Source organism: Carcharodon carcharias, chromosome 23, assembly GCF_017639515.1.
Source record: "Carcharodon carcharias isolate sCarCar2 chromosome 23, sCarCar2.pri, whole genome shotgun sequence".
NCBI lineage: Eukaryota > Metazoa > Chordata > Chondrichthyes > Lamniformes > Lamnidae > Carcharodon > Carcharodon carcharias.
The window spans coordinates 8924744-8943493 of record NC_054489.1 but is presented as its reverse complement, the minus strand read 5'-3'; the positions used below and the strand labels follow the sequence as shown (position 1 = coordinate 8943493).

The following is an 18750-nucleotide window of genomic DNA, read 5'->3' as shown; positions in this document are numbered from 1 at the left end:
GGCCCATCAAGTCCTCACTGGCTCTCTTCAAGCAAAATTCAGCTAGTCTCATTCTCTTGACATGGGCCAAACAAGGTAAGGATGGCAAGTTTCCATCCGTAAAAGGCCTGAGTGAACTAGATGGGATTTTAGCAAAAATCTGGTAGCTTAAAAGGTCACTATTATTGATTCTAGCTTTTTATTCCAAATTTACTTAATTAACTGCCATGGTGGGATTTGAACTCAAGTCTCCGGATTACTAGTTCAGTAACATAACCACTATACTACCTTACCTGTGCAGTCAGATGTGATTGTCAAGCAATGGAAGGGTAGAAAGCAAAGTGGGGTGTATTAATAACGCAGATGCACTGCAACTAATATTACAAGGCTTTGCACAGTCATACATTTATGATTATGCTCATCCTCTCATTCCGCACACTCTCCCCTTACCCAACACCCCCACCCTTGGCACAGAGTCATGCTTGGATTCACAGACCTTCCTGTACCTGGGGAAAGTGGCCCAGGAATTTTGATAGTGAATGCTGGTGAGGCCACTAGACTGCGACAGGAGCTGTGTTTGCCTCCCCAACCCTCAGACAGTCAGCTCTCCCAATTCCAGTCACACCTCTAACTGCCAAGTGAGGCCAGCCACTTCCTCAGAGGTAATGGGAAAGAAAAACGTAGCTGTAGGGCTAATCATTTCATTATAAAGGGAACCCGAGATAGACCTTCCTAATAGCATTCCCAAAGAGAGTAAGAAAGAGACAGGGGCTAGTACTGAAGCTCAGCTCAATCAACCCCACAGCCTGAGGCCAGGGACAAAAAGGAGCAACAAGTGTTGCATAGGGAAAGGGCCATAAAACAGCCCCAAATAATACTGTGTGTGAGAGTGGGCAATTGTTACAAGTTACAGTTTGATTGAGCTTAGCTATTCTCTTAACTTGGGGTGGAAGAGAAGAGTGGGAGCAGCGAGCAAGCGAGAGAGTGAGTGGGGGAGGGGTGTCAGGGTGAGGGGGGGGCAAGGGCGAGGGAGGCAAGGGGGGCGGGGGGGCAGGCACATGAGGGGGCAGGCACAGGGGTGAGGGGGCAGAGGCCCGGGGGAGGCAGGGGGCTGGGGCTGGGGTAGAGGCAGGGGTGAGGGGGCTGCTGTGCAGACCAAGGGGCGAGCACCAGGGGCCAAGCCACCAAGGGAGGGGCTGAGTCGCCAGTGGGCAATGCCAGAGCTCGAGAGAGGACAGCGAGTGAGAGTGAGAGGGTGAGAGAGAGAGAAATCAAAGCAACATGATAATTCTGACCAGTATGAGATTGACTTGATTAATCACAAATTCAAAAGATTCATGAAAATATATTTAAATCGCATCTCTCTGCACTTCTGATATTACTTTTACCATCAAGTATATTCTATGAATTCTACATTCTTAGCCTAGAATTGTCATTAAAAGATGCAACTGTCACAGTTTGCCACTTACCTCCATTATCTGTCCTCTTGAGGGCACCATCTTTGTGGGGACAGAGTTCACAACGCTGGAAACAAAGGACATGGTTCAATTGAATATCACCTTGATTTGCTTTGGTGCAGCCAGGAATATAGGGAGGTGAGCAAACTTTTTGCTCAGTTTAAACCTGCCACCAGAAGAGCCAGGACTGGGGACAATTAAAAAAAAACAGATATCACTGACTGAACAACAGTAAATGCAAATGGGTTCTTGTGTTCTTCACATTTGGTCCTTCACATTGATTTTCAAAAGAAAGAAGAGAAAACCGGATTTTGAATTTTCTTTTTAAGGTTACGAAGATTCCAACCCAGAATAGGAATTTAGGGCTTAAGTGGTCATTTCATAGTCGTTTGTAGAATTTTGCTTTTACCTGCATTCACCAGCAACAGTTTACATTAAATAATGCCCTTATCTTGGTTAAAATCTCTCAAGGAGTGTATTCAAACAAAAATTAACACTGAGCCAAACAAAAAAGACATTAGGACAGAAGGAACCTTAAATTTCCTTTTTACCTGTTCAAGTGAATGTAAAGGTACCCTTGGCCCTTTTGAAAATGTAATGTCCCAAGGACTGTATTCAGACAAACAATGACACTGAACCAATCAAAGAGACATCAGGACAGACAAAACCTTAAAGTTCCTTTCTACCTGTTCAGTGTTCTGGTCAATATTTATCCCTCAACCAACTTCGCTGAAATATTAAGGTAAAAGCAAAATACTGCAGATGCTGGAAATCTGAAACAAAAACAGAAAATGCTGGAAAAACTCAGCAAGTCTAGCAGCATCTAAAGAAGGGTCATACGGACTCGAAACATTAACTCTGTCTCTTTCTCCACAGATGCTGCTAGACCTGCTGAGTTTTTCCAGCATTTTCTGTTTTTGTTCACTGAAACATTAACTGGTTATTCATCTCCTTGCTGCTTATGGGATCTTGATGTGCACAAAGCGCCTGCAATGCCTGTATTACAGAAGTGGCAACATTTCAGGTTCAGCTTGTTTGATCGAAACATTTTGAAACATGCCGAGGAGTGAAAGTCACTAAATAAGTGCTGAACTCTGCCGGAGCATGCAGCTATGGGGACAATAGGAGAGGACAAAGTCAGGCTCAGCTGTGACATCCTCTATGGCCAAACAGCTTGATCCACTACCTCGTCCTACAAGTGAACGATCACACTTGGCTGGATAGGCTGCTGAGCAGGAGTTCAGAAAGAATCATTGCTGCTAGAGAAGGCAGAGTAGAAAATTACAGAAATAAAATTCATAAATAAAATAGAAACGATTACAAAGAGCCTATTTCCATCTACCCTCTAGAGCAAATATCTCTTCAGCCAAGTCTACCATCTCTACCAAGCCCCAGTGCTTAATTTACTTTCAGTGAGGGTGACTATTCTGTTAAGGATGAATACCATTGGCAAAAATCCTTCCAATTTAAAAGTACATATTTTATGACTCCTCAAAATCTACTTTTTAAATGAGTGGTCAATCTGTAACACCGCATTCAAGGTTCTGGAGGCACAACTGTAATATAAACACAACAACACTACTAGAGGTAAGGAAAAGCAGCTGCTGTTGCCATTTTCTCAGGTCATGGGTGAGTGCTCAGTCTACCTGTAGGTGGGATATAGGCACTTGGATCCAATGTCAGATTTGAACAGTGCGCCGACACTTTCTTGCTGTTAATATCTTAACTTGCTTCAAGCCACGCTCACCCTTGTCCTCGCTGACTTACATTACTTCCCAGATTCTCCAATGTCTCAAATTTTGAACTCTCATCCTTATATAAAATTCCCTTCATGGCCTCACCCCACCCTATCTCTACAGAGCTCCTCCAGCCCTATGATACTCCCACTTTGAATGCTCTTTCCTTTGACTCTGGCTTCTTGTGCATATCCCCTCTTTTCGCTGTTGACTGCCACGCTTTTAACCACCTCAACCTCACTCTGAAATCCTTTCCCTAAACTAATTTGCTCTCACTCTGCTCTGCTCCTTTAATAGATACCGTAAAACCCATCTCCCACCAAACTTTAGTCACACTTCCTAATATTTCTTCCTTTGGGAGTGTCCATTTTATTTTTAACGAACCTCCATCTAGCACGGTTATCCACGTTAAAATACGCCATATAAATGTACCTTATTGTTCCCCATTTCTTTGCACAAAATCACAGTGGTTTGTGCCCAACATATTACTGATGAGAATTACTTTGCAATTAAAGGCAAAGCCTGCAATTAAATGTCAACTTTTCATTTCCTCAGAATGTCAGAGTGTCAGAGCGTAACACAGCCTGCAAGTTACTTTTTAAGTGTCATTGTTGTTATATTGTAGGCAAAATGTAATAACTTTTGTCATGATAGGGGACAAACTCAATATTTTGGAGAACAGTAGCCGAATGGTTATGACCTGGATTAGTCAAATCCCTGACAAGTTGTTAAACCAAATTTTTTAAAAATCTGAATTCCTGAGCATGATATCAGATATTAGAGTTACAAATCATCACAGCAGGTTTCATAAACTTGTCTTTTTTGTCCTTGAGCATACAAGATACTGAGTGATTTAACCAAGGTTTTAAAATATTGAACAAAAACAAAAATACCTGGAAAAACTCAGCAGGTCTGGCAGCATCTGTGGAAGGGAGCACAGTTAACATTTCGAGTCCGCATGACTCTTCAACAGAACTGATTTTAAAATATTAAAGCGATTTGATGGTTTCTCTGTGTCTTCTCTATTTCCTCGAGTGAGGGGATGAAGTACAAGGGGATATAATCTTCAAGTTAGAGCTAGACCATTACAGGACAATATCAGGAAGAACTTGGTCCACGCAAAGGGTGGTAGAAATCTGAAATTCTCTTCCCTCAAAAGGTTGTGGATGTTAGGACAATTGGAGCTTTCAAGACTGAGACAGATTTTTGTGGGATATGGGGAAAACCATCAGTCGATCTCAGGCCAATGCTGTTCAACGGTGCCAGCTGAGCTGTGGAAGGGACTGTCACTCAAAAATTGGCTTCCAAGACAGGCGATGTTCAATCCAAAAGTGATGCATGCCCTGGGGTGGCTGGTGGGGGTCCATCATCTCCAGAGATGGACAGATGCTAAACTTTAGGGCATCAAGGAAGATGAAGCGAAGATGGATAAATGGAGTCGAGGTACAGATCAACCACGATCTAACTGATACAGCAGGTTCAAGGGGTTGAATGGCCTTCTACTGTTCTCTGTTTGTTACTCTATGGTTGATTTCACGCAATGAAGTCTTACTTACCACTTACTACCATAACACTCCATGTATTTTAACAATTAAAAAATTGCAGCAACTCCCCTATGGCTTAGCTTTGAAATGCAGCACAACAAACCATACCTAGCCATTCAGACTAAGGCTGTGCTAAACTGACCGTCTTCAGCTATGACCCAAGCAGGAGCACTGACCTGGGTTAAGGAAAGCAGGGTGGAGGGGCTGTCATCAGCATCCCAGTTAGAAAGCATGTATGTCTCTCAGTTAGGCTAGGGCAGGATTTAGCCTTACAGTGATACTGTCTAACAGTGAAATTCCAACTCAATGTGAAGAAGGTTCACTTGGAATGCAGCATTAGTTTGGGTGCTGTACCCTATGAGTCACTACCATCAGAGGAGAATGGAAGGGGTTGACACTCATCTCTCATTATATTTCGAACAATGTGACAGTTCCAGCTAATGGAATCCCTCTGATGTTTCAATTCATGCAAATTTCACATGCATTATTAATCAACGTTAAAATGTTGAGCCGATTTGAATTTTCAGCCAATCCTCTCCGATTGAAAATCCCTGGGATAAAATTATTTTTGACTTGAGAGACTTTTAAGATTTCCCGGAGGGTGAAAAATAAAGTGTGTGTTTCAGGGGCTTACAATGATTCTCAGAATCAATGAATGTGTACTAAAAAGGACATCTCCAATTGCCTGATCAAAGGACCAACTAGCAGTACATTTAAGCAATGATTATATCAAATGACCTGCCGCTTCAGTGTCTCAGTAAGATTACCCTGTCATTAGGGAGTGTACCAATGTAAAAAAAAGGAACACGAGTATTTTTGTTTAGAAGATAGAATTGTTCACTACCTCATAACATCAACTCACAACATGTGCCACATATGGTGCTGTCATTATACAATTGAGGCACAAGATGTACGTTGAAAGGTCAGAGATTTTTCCCTTTGATTGAGGGTCTGTATCCAGTCAGACTGCTACAAACATTGGCAGCCGTCAATGAGTGTTTTCAAATCAAGGTTCAATGTCATGTGCCTGCCAGAGGACTTAAAAAGTTTCAAATTACAAAACATAACCTCTGCTTCCAAAATCCTCCAGTCAGATTTTCCACTCCTGATATGTCAAGGCACAGCTGCAAAGTCGCTAACAGAGTTCTGTCTCTGGAATGAATTACCGCAGCAGTGTTGGGATCTTACCACTTTTGGAAAAGGTACAAAACTTCAGATATTGTTGCAAACTGCAACTCTGTAACCTCTTCCTGCCTTGCAGCCTTCTGAGAAGCCTGCATTCCTCCAGTCCTGGCCTCCTGTGCATCACCGGTTTCATTTGCACCACCTGAGATGAAGGACTGATCCTATGAAGAAAGGTTGAACAGGTTGGGCCTATACCCATTAGAGTTTAGAAGAATGAGAGAGTTTAGAAGAATGAGAGGTGATCTTATTGACACACAAGATCCTGAGGGGATTTGATAGATTGGATACCAGGAGGATGTTTCCACTTGTAGGGGAGGCTAGAACTAGGTGGCACAGTTTAAGAATAAAAGAGGTCTCCCTTTTGAGATGGAGATAAGGAGAATTTTTTTGTCACGGAGGATTGTTAGTCTGTGGAATTGTCTTCCCCAGAGAACAGTGGAGGTTGGGTCATTAAATTTATTCAAAGCTGAGTAAGACAGATTTTTGATAGACAGGGGAGTCAAGGGTTATGGAGGGCAGACAGAAAAGTGGAGTTGAGATCACAATGAGATCAGCCATGATCTTATTGAATGATGGAGCAGGCTCGAAGGGCCGAATAGCCTACTCCTGTTCCTACCATTTGGCAGCCGTGCCTTCCAGTCTGGACCCCCAGATCTGGAGTTGCCTTTGTAAAGCACAGGCGACCAAAGGCTTGCTCAAAAAGGTAGGTTTTAAGGAGCAACTTAAATCCACCTTGTGATTCTGTAACACAAGATTCAGATAGGGTGAGAGGAAAATCGGAAAGTGAGGCTTATGCACACACTTAAAAATAAAATGGTTAAGGTCAGTTGGCATCTAAAGATTATAACTCTGGCACATTGTGTTGAGTGCCAATGTTTGGTACCAGTACGTAGAGCCCCATCTCACCACCATAGAGAACACATTGGTTCTGTGAAGCTCGTGCATTAGGACATGCTTTCTGCTGTTGTACTATCCACCAGCATCCCCGATTTCCACTACTCTAACATTGGTGGCCATGCTTTCAACTACTTAGGGCCTAAGCTCTTGAATTCCGTCCCTAAAATGCTCTGCCTCTCTAGCTCTCTCTCTTCCTTTAAGATACTCCATATAACCTACTTCTTTGACCAAGCTTTTGATCATCTGTTTGTCCCCATATGCCCCATAAGGACTCAGGGGCCACATACCCTGAGGTTTGAATATCTCAGTCATGGGTTATTTCTTGCAGGGGGCATCACAAAAGGCCTAATGAGGATCTCTGAAACAGAACTCCTGGGCCTGTTTGACACTGTCTCATACTGGGAAAAAGTACTGAAAAAAAGAGTCATTCATGCAGCACCTTTTAATGACTAAAGCATCCTTTTTTCACCAAATTCATGGCATGATTAAACTGAATGTGGGCAACTATACTCCACAAAACAATGACACATTTTCAGTTGATTTCTTCCACTCTGACTAATGCTTCCTGCTTCCCGGTTGCAAGAGCTGCAACCTGCCCAGTCCCAGAAAGGATTATCATGGACTCACTGCAGTTCAATAACTCCACTGCCAATGTGTAAGAGTTCATGGAAACTATAGCACAAGAAGTTGGTAAACTTAACTACTGCTCCAATTGTCAATTTCACTGCCATACACACTTGTTGCCTGGGATGAAACATTTAAGTTATGAAGAGAGGTTGGATAGACTTGGGTTGTTTTCGCTGGAGCAGAGAAGACCATCTTCAGTGTTCAGGAAAAGTATGAGCCATTTTCTCAAATCGGAATTTACAGCACAGGAACAGACCATTTGGCCCAACTGATCAATGCTTTTAAAAAAATTGATTCATGGGATGTGGACATCACTGGCAAGGAGAGACCAAAACTTATAGCGAATCACTAACAGTCCTCGAGAAGGTGGTGGTGAACCACCTTCGTGAACCCCTGCAGTCCATGTGGTGACGGAACTCCCACAGAGCTATTTCACACAGAATCACAATGCAGAAGAGGCCCTTCAGCCCAGAGTCTGCACCGACACGTGAGAAACACCTGACCTACCTACCTAATCCCATTTGCCAGCACTTGGCCCATAGCCTTGAATGTTATGACATGCCAAGTGCTCATCCAGGTACTTTTTAAAGGATGTGAGGCAACCCGCCTCCACCACCTTCCCAGGCAGCGCATTCTAGACTGTCACCACCCTCTGGGTAAAAACGTTTTTCCTCACATCCCCCCTAAACCTCCTGCCCCTCACCTTGAACTTGTGTCCCCTCATGACTGACCCTTCAACTAAGGGGAACAGCTGCTGCCTATCCACCCTGTCCACGTCCCTCATAATCTTGTACACCTCGATCAGGTCGCCCTTCAGTCTTCTCTGCTCCAGTGAAAACAACCCAAGTCTATCCAACCTCTCTTCATAACTTAAATGTTTCATCCCAAGCAATATTCTGGTGAATCTCCTCTGCACCCCCTCCAGTGCAAACACATCCTTCCTATAATGTGGCGACCAGAACTGCACACAGTACTCCAGCTGTGGCCTCACCAAGGTTCTATACAACTCTAACAAGACCTCCCTTCTTTTGTAATCTATGCCTCGATTGATAAAGGCAAGTGTCCCATATGCCTTTTTCACCACCCCACTAACATGCCCCTCTGCCTTCAGAGATCTATGGACATATACGCCAAGGTCCTTTGTTCCTCAGAACTTCCTAGTGTCATGCCGTTCATTGAATACTTCCTTGTCAAATTGCTCCTTCCAAAGTGTATCACCTCACACTTTTCAGGGTTAAATTCCATCTGCCACTTATCTGCCCATTTGACCATCCTGCCTATATCTTCCTGTAGCCCAAGACACTCAACTGTTAATCACCCGGCCAATCTTTGTGTCATCTGCAAACTTACTAAATCCTACCTCCCACATAGTCATCTATGTCGTTTATATAAATGACAAATAATAGAGGACCGAGCACAGATCCCTGTGGTACACCACTGGACACTGGCTTCCAGTCACTAAAGCATCCTTCTGTCATCACCCTCTGTCTCCTACAACTAAGCCAATTTTGAATCCACCTTATCAAATTACCCTGTATCCTATGTGCATTTGCCCTCTTTATGAGTCTCCCATGTGGGACCTGGTCAAAAATTTTGCTGAAATCCATATAAACTACATTAACTGCACTACCCTCACCAACACACCTGGTCACCTCCTCAAAAAATTCAATCAAATTTGTTAAGCATGACCTCTCTCTGACAAAGCCATGCTGACTATCCCTGATCAAACATTGCCTCTCCAAGTGGAGATAGATTGTCTCTCAGAATTTTCTCCAATAGATTCCCTACCACTGACGTGAGACTCACTGGTTCCCTGGCTTATGTCTACAACCCTTCTTAAATGGCGGAACCACATTAGCTGTTCTCCAGTCCTCTGGCACCTCCCTCATGGCCAGAGAGGAATTAAAAATTTGGGTCAGAGCCCCTGTGATCTCCTCCCTTGCCTCCCTCAGCAGTCTGGGATTTAAATAATCTGGACCTAGAGATCTGTCCACTTTTAAGCCTGCCAACACCTTGTCACTCCCTATATCACATTGCTCAAGAACCTCGCAGTCTCTCTCCCCGAGTTTCATACCTTCATCCTCATTTAATAGGGATTTTCAGAATTTTGGCCCAGCGACAATGAAGGAATAGAAGTATATTTCCAGCTCAACATGATGTGCCACTTGGAGGGGAACTTGGAGTTGCTGGTGTCTCATGCACTCCATACAAGCCTCCTCCCACTCTACATCATCTTACCTTATCTCCTTTAATTCTTTTCTCCCTTATGAATTTATCGAGCTTCCCTTAAAAGGTCCCTGTGCTATTCTTCTCAACCCCCTGTGATAGCACGTTCCACATTCTAACCACCCTCTTGCTATAGAAATTTCTCCTCATTTCTTTATCAGATTTATTGGAGATTATCTTCTACTGATGGCCCCAAGATTTTATTTATTGCTGCCCCCCTGGCCAAGCTGTTCCAGTACAGCTACAACATTGGTATCTACCCAATAATGTGGAAATTGCCAGGTATGTCCTGTACACACAAAGCAGGACAAATACAACCCAGCCAATTACCAATCAGTCTTCTCTCCATCATCAGTAAAGTGATGGAAAGGGTCACCAACAGGGCTATCAAGTGGCACTTGCTTAGCAATAACCTGCTCACTGGTCCTGGCAGAACCCAAACTGAGTGCCACTCAGCTCCTGACATCATTACAGCCTTGGTTCAAACATGGACAAAGGAGTTGAGGGGAGGTGAAAATGACTGCCCTTGACATCAAGGCAGCATTTGGTCGAGTGTGGAATCAAGGAGCCCTAGCAAAACTGTACTCAATGGGAATCAGGAGGAAAATCCTCCATTGGTTGGAGTCATACCTAGCACAAAGGAAGATGGCTGTGCTCATTGGAGGTCAATCATCTCAGTTCCAGGACATCACTGCAGGAGTTCCTATGACCTTCCTTCCATCATAAGGTCAGAAGTGGGGATGTTTGCTGATGACTGCACAATTTTCAGCACCTTTCGTGACTCCTCAGACACTGAAGCAAGCCATGTCTAAATGCAGCAAGATCTGGACAATATCCAGGCTTGAGCTGACAAGTGGAAAGTAACATTCACGTCACACAATTGCCAGGCAATGACCATATCCAACAAGGGAGAATCTAACTATCAACTCTTAACATTTAATGGCATTACCATTGCTGAATCCCCCACTATCAACATCCTGAGGTTTACCATTGACAAGAAACTGAACTGAACTCACCATACAAATACTGTGGCTACAAGAGCAGGTCAGAGGCTAGGAACCCTGTGACGAGTAACACACTTCCAGACTCCCCAAAGCCTGACCACCATCTACAAGGCACAAGTCAGGAGTGTGATGGAATACTCCCCACTTGCCTGGATGAGTGCAGCTTCCAACAATGCTCAAGACACTTGACACCATTCAGGACAAAGCAGCCTGATTGATTGGCATCCCATCCACTAACATTCACTCCCTCCACCACCAACGCACAATAACAGCAGTGTCTACCATCTACAAGATGCACTGCAGCAACTCACCAAGGCTCCTTAGACAGCACCTTCCAAACTCACGACCGCTACCACCTAGAAGGTGAAGGGCTGCATAAACATGGGAACACCACCACCTGGAAGTTCCCATCCAAGCCACTCAGCATCCTGACGTGGAAATATATTGCCGTTGCTTCACTGTCACTGGTCAAAATCCTGGAACTCCCTCACAACAGCACTGTGGGTGTACCTACATCAGATGGACTGCAGCAGCTCAAGAAGGCAGCTCACCACCACCTTCTCAAGAGCAATTAGAGATGAACAATAAATGCTGGCATGGCCAGCGATGCCCACACCCCATGAATGAATATAAAATTTAAAAGTTTTAGACTCACCCAGAAGTGAAAACTTTTTCTCTACGTCTAGCCTTTCAAAACCTTTCATGATACTGAAAACTTCTTTCAGGTCACCCCTCAATCTTCTCTTTTCCAGACAATAAAAGAGGGCCCCAGACTGTTCAGCTTTTCCTGATAGTTATAGCTTCTCAGTTCTGGTGGCAACTTGCAAATGTTTTTGCACTCTCTCCAGTCCCTCTATATCTTTATTTGGACCATAGAGACCAAAACTGAACTGAGCATTCTAAGTGTTGTCAAATCAAGGGTTGACACAAAGTTAACATAACTTCCCTGCTTTTCAACACTATTGCCAACATCCTTTTCAGTTGCAGGGCCTATGAGTTAGGGCATTCTGACCTTAGCGTGGAGCAGTTGGCCTCACTTGTGAAATATCTGGCCAGCTGATGAAGATGATAAGCAACCGAATGTATGGTTGCTAAATTTGCTGATGGCACCAAGATAGGTAGGAAAGTACTTTGAGAAGAGGACATAAGGAGTTTGCAAAAGGGTTTAGATAGGTTAAGTGAGTGGGTAAAAATTTGGCAGATGAAGTATAATGTGGGAAAATGTGAACTTGTCCACTTTAGCTTGAAGAATAAAAAAGCAGCATAATATTTAAATGGGGAGAGATTGCAGAACTCTTAGGTATGGGGGATCTGGGTGTCCTGGTACAGGAGCCACAATAAGTTAGTATGCAGGTGCAACAAAAGATTAGGAAAGCAAAAGAAATGTTGCTGTTTATTGCCAGGGGAATGGAATATAAAAGTAGGGATGTTTTGTTACAGTTGTACAGGGTATTGGTGAGACTGCATCTGAAGTAGAGTTTTGGTCTCCTTATTTAAGAAAGGACATAATTGCATTGGAAGCAGTTCAAAGAAGGTTCAATCGACTGATTCCTGGAAGAAGAGGTTATCCTATAAGGGAAAGTTAGACAGATTGGGCCTGTGCCCATTGGAGTTTAGAAGATTGAGAGGTGATTGGATTGAAACATGTAAGATTCTGAGGGGACTTGACAGGGTGGATGCTAAAAGGATATTTTCTGAATCGTATCAAAACAGCTAACCTTTCCCAATGGCTCAGTGGAGAAGTGCAGCTTCTAACCCAACCTTCATTTTGAACACAAAACCAGGAAGGTCTCAGGTTTGACCCTTGGCCATTGTTCAATTAACACTTAATAAATATGGCACTAGGAATGTTGGAAATGCCCTGAGCACCTAAGATTTACCTCAACTGGAAGAGGTGGAAAAAATCAGCCAGGGCTCCAACTCCTGACTGTTACCGAGTGACTATTATTTGAAGAAAATGCATTCTTAGTAGAGGGCAGGAACAGGAGTAAGACAGAAAAGGAACTTCCTCTGTTCACATTGAATTGCTGACCACATACATGTAGTAGGATAGTTTCTAGCAACATTCCAACACATACATTTGGGCTGTTACAATTTCCTTCAATGAGCAGAGTAAAATCTTGCTACATTTGAGATGCTGCAACACACACATAGTCAGCAGAGAAAACTGTCCTTTCTTTGGCCAAGGACAGGGTGACACAGGGCATAATAATCCCTTTATTTCAGCCCCATCTCCTCCTTTCCCCCACTGCTGAGCTTCCTGCCAACACTCACTAGCTAGAATAATGCTTAGAACATGACCACTTGAGCACTATACCAAAGGGCTGTCATCACCTGTGGAAACTGTACCTTGTAAAAATTAAAGGCTTTCAGCTGATGACACCACTCTCTTTAGAGTGGTTAATGATTCATCTGACAGATAACAAGAGACTCAGAACACTAAAGGCAGGTGTACAATGAGAACTTAATTTCAATTTGAAACACAAGATTGAGAATTTTAAATTTGAGGTACTTGTGGACTGGGAGCCAGTAAGGACAGGGACGATGGGTGAACAGGACTTGGTGCAAATTAGGAAATGGGCAGCAGAGTTTTGGATGAGTTCGGACAGTCTGTCTCTCTCACTCTCACATTCAGAACCTTGTGAAGGAAATGAAAGTGTCAACCTTGCTCAATCATGGTCTGCTGAAGCTGGCCTAAGGCAATGTTAGTGGGGGCAGGTGGAAAACGTTACATTTCCTGGGCTCTGACATCCCTCACTTTGATGAATGAAAAAAAATACAACTTCCTTTAAAGTACAGAGCACAAGGCCACAGGATCTGTGATGATTTTGATCAGTTCCTCATGGGCTCCGTTTCCTGTATAACAATAGTATTTGTATTGTTTTTCTTAACAATTTATTTCCTGATAGCAACATTGTATGTGCTGAACCACACAACTTACTCCCATACTGCAAGTCAACAGTCCCTGCAAGTGGTAGCTAGGAGGTGCCAAGGGATAGTCAAGGAGTGGCTTTCCTTCTGCTGAAAGCAACAGGAGCAGGGCAGTGTCAAACCTGCATCCATCCCTGTTCTGAGTCACTAGTGCCACTATGTCACCCTCTGTTTCATAATGCCAGGCAAAATTCCAGGAGGACGTGAACCATCTGACTTCCAAGAGTGGAAAAATTATATCTCACCAACCTGTCCTTTCCACACCACAGTCAGTTTCTAATCCCCAAGGTTCTGGAGTGAGTAAATTGCCAGCCCCCTTGTAACAAAATGGCAGATTGCTTTGATTCCGTCCAATTCTGGAGTCTAGCTGCATTGAGCTTTGAAGTGAAATTGTCTCTTTCTATACCCTGTCCTTTCTTGTGGTTACCTAACTTGCCAAATTTAAAATGCCGGGAAGGTCATACAGCAGCTACAGGCGAACATGTACGTGCGCATTTACAGTCACAATAGGGATAAGTAGTACTTACAGATACCACAACAAAGTGTAATGTAAAAGGATATTAAATAACAGTGTACTGCCAGCTCTCTCAGTAACTCACCAACCAAGCACTGGCAATTCTCCAGTAACTCCCTCAAATGAATGCTCTAAACATGAAACCTAACCAGTGAGCATCAGGAGCTTTATCAATGAGAGTTGAGAGTGGGAAAGGGGCAAATGGAATTCTAGAATGTTCACAGCACAGGAGGAGGCCATTTAACCTGTTGAGCCCATGTCAGCCCTCTACAAGAGCAATTTAGCTAGTCCCATTCTCATGCCCTTCCCTCGTAGTTCTGCATCACTGAATAACACAGCTGAACCCAATCCCACAGAATCCAGTAGTTACATGGAGAGACTAGATAAGTTGGGGTTGTTCCTAGACTAGAGAAGGTTAAGCAGTTTTAATAAAGGTGCTCATAATTATAGGGGATTTTTAAATCAGGATAAACTGTTTCCAGTAGGAGGGGGTAACCAGAGGACATATGTAATAGCAAAAGAACTAGAGGAAAATGAAGAGAATTGATTTTAAGCAGTGAGTTATGATGATCTGGAAAACGCTGCCTCAAAGGATTGTGAAAGCAGATTCAATAATAAACTTTCAAAAGGAAATTGGATAAATACTTGAAGGGGAAAAATTGCAGGGAAAGAGCAGGGGAACAAAATGAATTGGATAGCTCTTTCAAAGAGCTGGCACAGGCCCAATAGGTCATCTGGCCTCCTTCTGTTGTGTATCATTCAATGATTCTACATAACAAGTGTTATGGAGAGCAGACAGGAAAGTGGAGTTGATACCACAATCAGATCGGCCATGATTTCATTGAATGGTGGAGATGCTCGAAAGGATGAATGGCCTGCTCCTGCTCTGAAGTTCTATGTTCCTATGTGCACTTCTTGCAGGGCATTGAGCACAATGGTGACTCCATCTGCTTTATCCTCTCTTGGACCCAAGAACACTTGAGGACAACTCTATCTATGTGCAGCACAGACAGTTGATCAAACCTGTGACGTTCTTGGCCTTATAGTTCAATATTAAACCACATCATGTTATTAGTGCAGCTAAAATTGTATTCAAATTCCAACTGCATAAGTTACCTACAGCATAAAGTACATGTTAGAACCATTACAGGCAATGCATTACAAAATGAAGACTTGCCATCAGCTTTTATGGGTTAATGTAAAGCTACACCTAACAGAATTCTGAGGGAATTTGATAAATACACACCACTCTAGCAGCTCGCTCTTGAGATTCGCACTTCCTGCAGAACCACGGACCAGTTGGGACCTGAACGATTCCATAACAAGCTACAAATAGAATCAGAGGGAAAACAACTATAAATACACAAAAACACACAAACAAGCTTTTAACAAGTCTCAACAGAATTCCCCCGCATTTTAACCTTCTTCCTTCTCTTGAAGGTGCTAGTGTAGAGTTGCTGGTAGCACCCCAATCACCCACACCCCACTCTAGCTCCAGTACCTTTGGTGATGACCCCTTTAATCTTCTCTCTATGCATGCACACACATTATATATAAACAGGAAGATAACAGAAGATTTTTGACCTGATGCCAAAACCACCTGCACATTTTTTTATAATCCAAGCACCTGACACTGTTCCTGGCTGCAAGATTATTTTTATTTAAATCATTGTTTTTTTTGTCCACCACCAACTGATTCTGGAGTACAGAGTTGGAGAGTCCCAGGACTGATTACTCCAGTCTGTGTCAAAATAGCATCATGTGGAGAGTTGGGGAGAAACTCTTGCAAGTGCCTGGTCCACCTGCATCAATCGTAATCAGTTACCAAGCAATCATCTTTCTATACAGGCACAGACAGCAATTTGGCAAGCTATTCAACCATGGAGGATATATCCAGGCAAGCCTGATCCTGTCCAACCACTCTCATTTAACGGGAGTCACAATTTTTAAATGTTCTTTCTCATGTTCAGGTCCCTCAATGGCCTCACCTCTCTCTATCTCTGCACCTTACAAATACACTACATGCATCCCCCATCCCACCACCACTGCTTTCCTTCACCCGTCCATTGGTGGACTTGACTTCAGCCATCTTGGCCCCAAGCTCGGGAATTCCCACTTTTAGCTCCTCAAATATTCTCTCCTCCCTTAATACCTCCTTAAAACCTAGCTCTTTGATCACCTGTCCTAATGTCCCCTTCTTTGACTCAGTGCCAATTGTTTTGTCCGATTACCTTCTTGTAACACATCATGAGATGTTTAACCACATTAAAAGATATGAATGCTGTTTTCATAGCTGGTACCCTGCCCCCCTCTTCTCTACCCCCTGTAGCCCAGGATCATTCATTGAGGAGACGCTGTTGCCATCTTGGCTCACCCAGACTAGGGGGTTGAGCCTGGGATTTTCTAGTGCAAACAGTTTAATACCATATTAAGTGGTGCATTTAGCCAGCAGGCCACCAGGCTGAAGTTAAGGCATATGGATGATTGTATAAACAGAAGCAGAAGTAGTTGCTAACAACGTTACCAGCAACTAACTCCCAACGTCACACATGTTAATTTCACCTGTCAATCATACAAGTGTAGGTGAACAAGGCACTCCCCCATTCTACTTCTATCCCCCACCCCCCACCCCCACTCCGCCGCTTGATAGTTCTGCTAACGGATTATTAATCACATACAGGTCAATGTGGCGCACTTAAAAGTACATCAAACGCCAGAGAGGGGGAAAAGTTAGATTGCATTTTTTTTAAAAATAAAAACAATCGTACGAACATAGGCTTCCAATTACAGATCACAATATTAAATAATTGGAAAGATACATTAATAAATGTGAAACTTTTTTTTGAAATACCACACAAACAAGTCTACGTGACTGACAACTGGCCCCCTCCGGCCGCAAAAAAAAGACGGATTAATGTTACAACAACTTGATCTTAAAATGTTAATGCCCGGTTGCTATTATTAGTATTTTACACTGTCGATGGAGAAAGATCACGCGTTAAATTTCAAGGTGTGAAATGAACGACTAGAAACACACCACATCCTCTTGCAAGCCTTTTTTTTTAAATATGCCTTCCTCCTCCTCCTCTCTCTCCCCTTTACCTTGATGAACAGCAACATTGCAACCATGCCCGTCACAGTAGACCAAAGGATTCTCAGCCCATCCCCTCTCGTCAGAACACACGCAGCAACCTCCAACCATCTCCTTCATAATTCCCAGCCCGTCCCGATGTGCTCTTGAAAACTAGTTACAACAAAGTAACCAAGAGCATCTCCTCTCCGACACATTGTTTCCCCATATTTTAGAGAGGGGGGGGGGGGGGGGAGTCCCGTCCCTCTCAATGCAATACAACCATTACCAAGGCGCAAGCGCTGCTCATTCCGAGAACTATGGCCGCAGAGAATAAATTCTACGGTTCGCCGACGCAGCGCCGATCGAAGTCGCTGGGAAGGGTGCTTTCGTGAAAAAAAAAAATACCGCTTTGGCTTTCATTCGCACCGCAACAACAACTCATGTTTACGCAGCGCCTTTAGCACCACAATACAGCCCCAAGGCGCTTCACAGGAGCGTTGGACAGCAAAATTAGACGCACAGCCTCCTGAGGAGGTAGGGCAGTTGGCCAGAAACTTGGTCAAAGGGATAAATTTAAGGAGTGAACTAATGAGAGAGAGCTAGAGGGGCTAAACTGCGGGGAGGGAATTCCAGAGTTTAGAGTTCAAGCAGCTGAAGGCATAACTACCTACGCTCCTGCATTTATAATGAAAGCAAAGGATATCAGCAGGATTATAATGGGCTATACATATGCTTAGGGTACAATCTTTATTTTTGTGCAATATTTAATTTGTCCCTTTTTTTAACAACTGCCTGTTTGCCCAAACTTTTAGTCAAGTCCCCCTCGTACATCTTTTTGTGTCTCTGTGGCAATTTTTATCTGACTACATTGCTGTGAAGCACTTGGGATGCCTTCCCACATCAAAGGTGCTGGTTCAAATCCCATGATGGGGACTTGAACACATGGGACAGAATTTTCCCAGATTTACACTAAGTGCAGTAGTGGGGGAAGGTAAAATGACGTTTTACCCACCGGCCACGATAGCGGCTTTTCACACTGTATCGTCCCAAACCCGCCTCTCGGGAAACACACCGTTTCCATGGCGGGCGGGCTCTCATTGGCCCACTGGCCATCGCCTCACCACTGCATCGTGCCAGGCGCCATGTTTAAAGCCCAGCCACAAGCACAGCGCTCATTGCTTGCAGCTCACCACATGGCCAGCAAAGGGAAAAAGACCACAGCCCCCTGCTTCAATGACGGATCCCTCGAGCGACTGCTGGATGCCATGAAGGCCCATTGGGATTTCCTGTACCCCCCACTTTGGCTGCAGGATGGGCAGCCCGTGACCAATCCAGCTTGGGAGGTGGTGGCAGCAGTAATCAGCACCAACGCCCTTCAGAGGAGGACAGCCACCCAGTGCCACAACAGGATGAATGATCCTCCTCCGTTCCACCAGGATAAGTCACTCTCCTCATCACTCTCAGCTCACACGCTCACAAACCCATCGCACACTCACAGGGCCCTCACTCACTGCCATTCAAGGGACATCACCATTCACTCTTTCACACACACCGTTGTCATCCCGTTCATGGGACCA

At 43.9% G+C, this 18750-nt stretch overlaps 1 protein-coding gene across 8 annotated transcripts in view; it reads right to left on the bottom strand.

Annotated features, from left to right (window-relative positions):
- LOC121294041 (protein AF-10-like) overlaps positions 1-17433 on the bottom strand; it is a 156349-nt gene extending 138916 nt beyond the window's left edge. For all 8 annotated transcript variants that reach the window (XM_041217557.1, XM_041217563.1, XM_041217562.1 and 5 more), the window contains exons 1-3: positions 17203-17433; positions 15347-15426; positions 1449-1503 (exon numbers count right to left, since the gene is read on the bottom strand). In XM_041217557.1, the coding sequence (XP_041073491.1) occupies positions 1449-1503; positions 15347-15426; positions 17203-17311 (244 nt within the window). In that variant the 5' untranslated portion in view covers positions 17312-17433. The remainder of the gene's footprint in view (positions 1-1448; positions 1504-15346; positions 15427-17202) is intronic.
- Positions 17434-18750: the final 1317 nt, after the last annotated feature.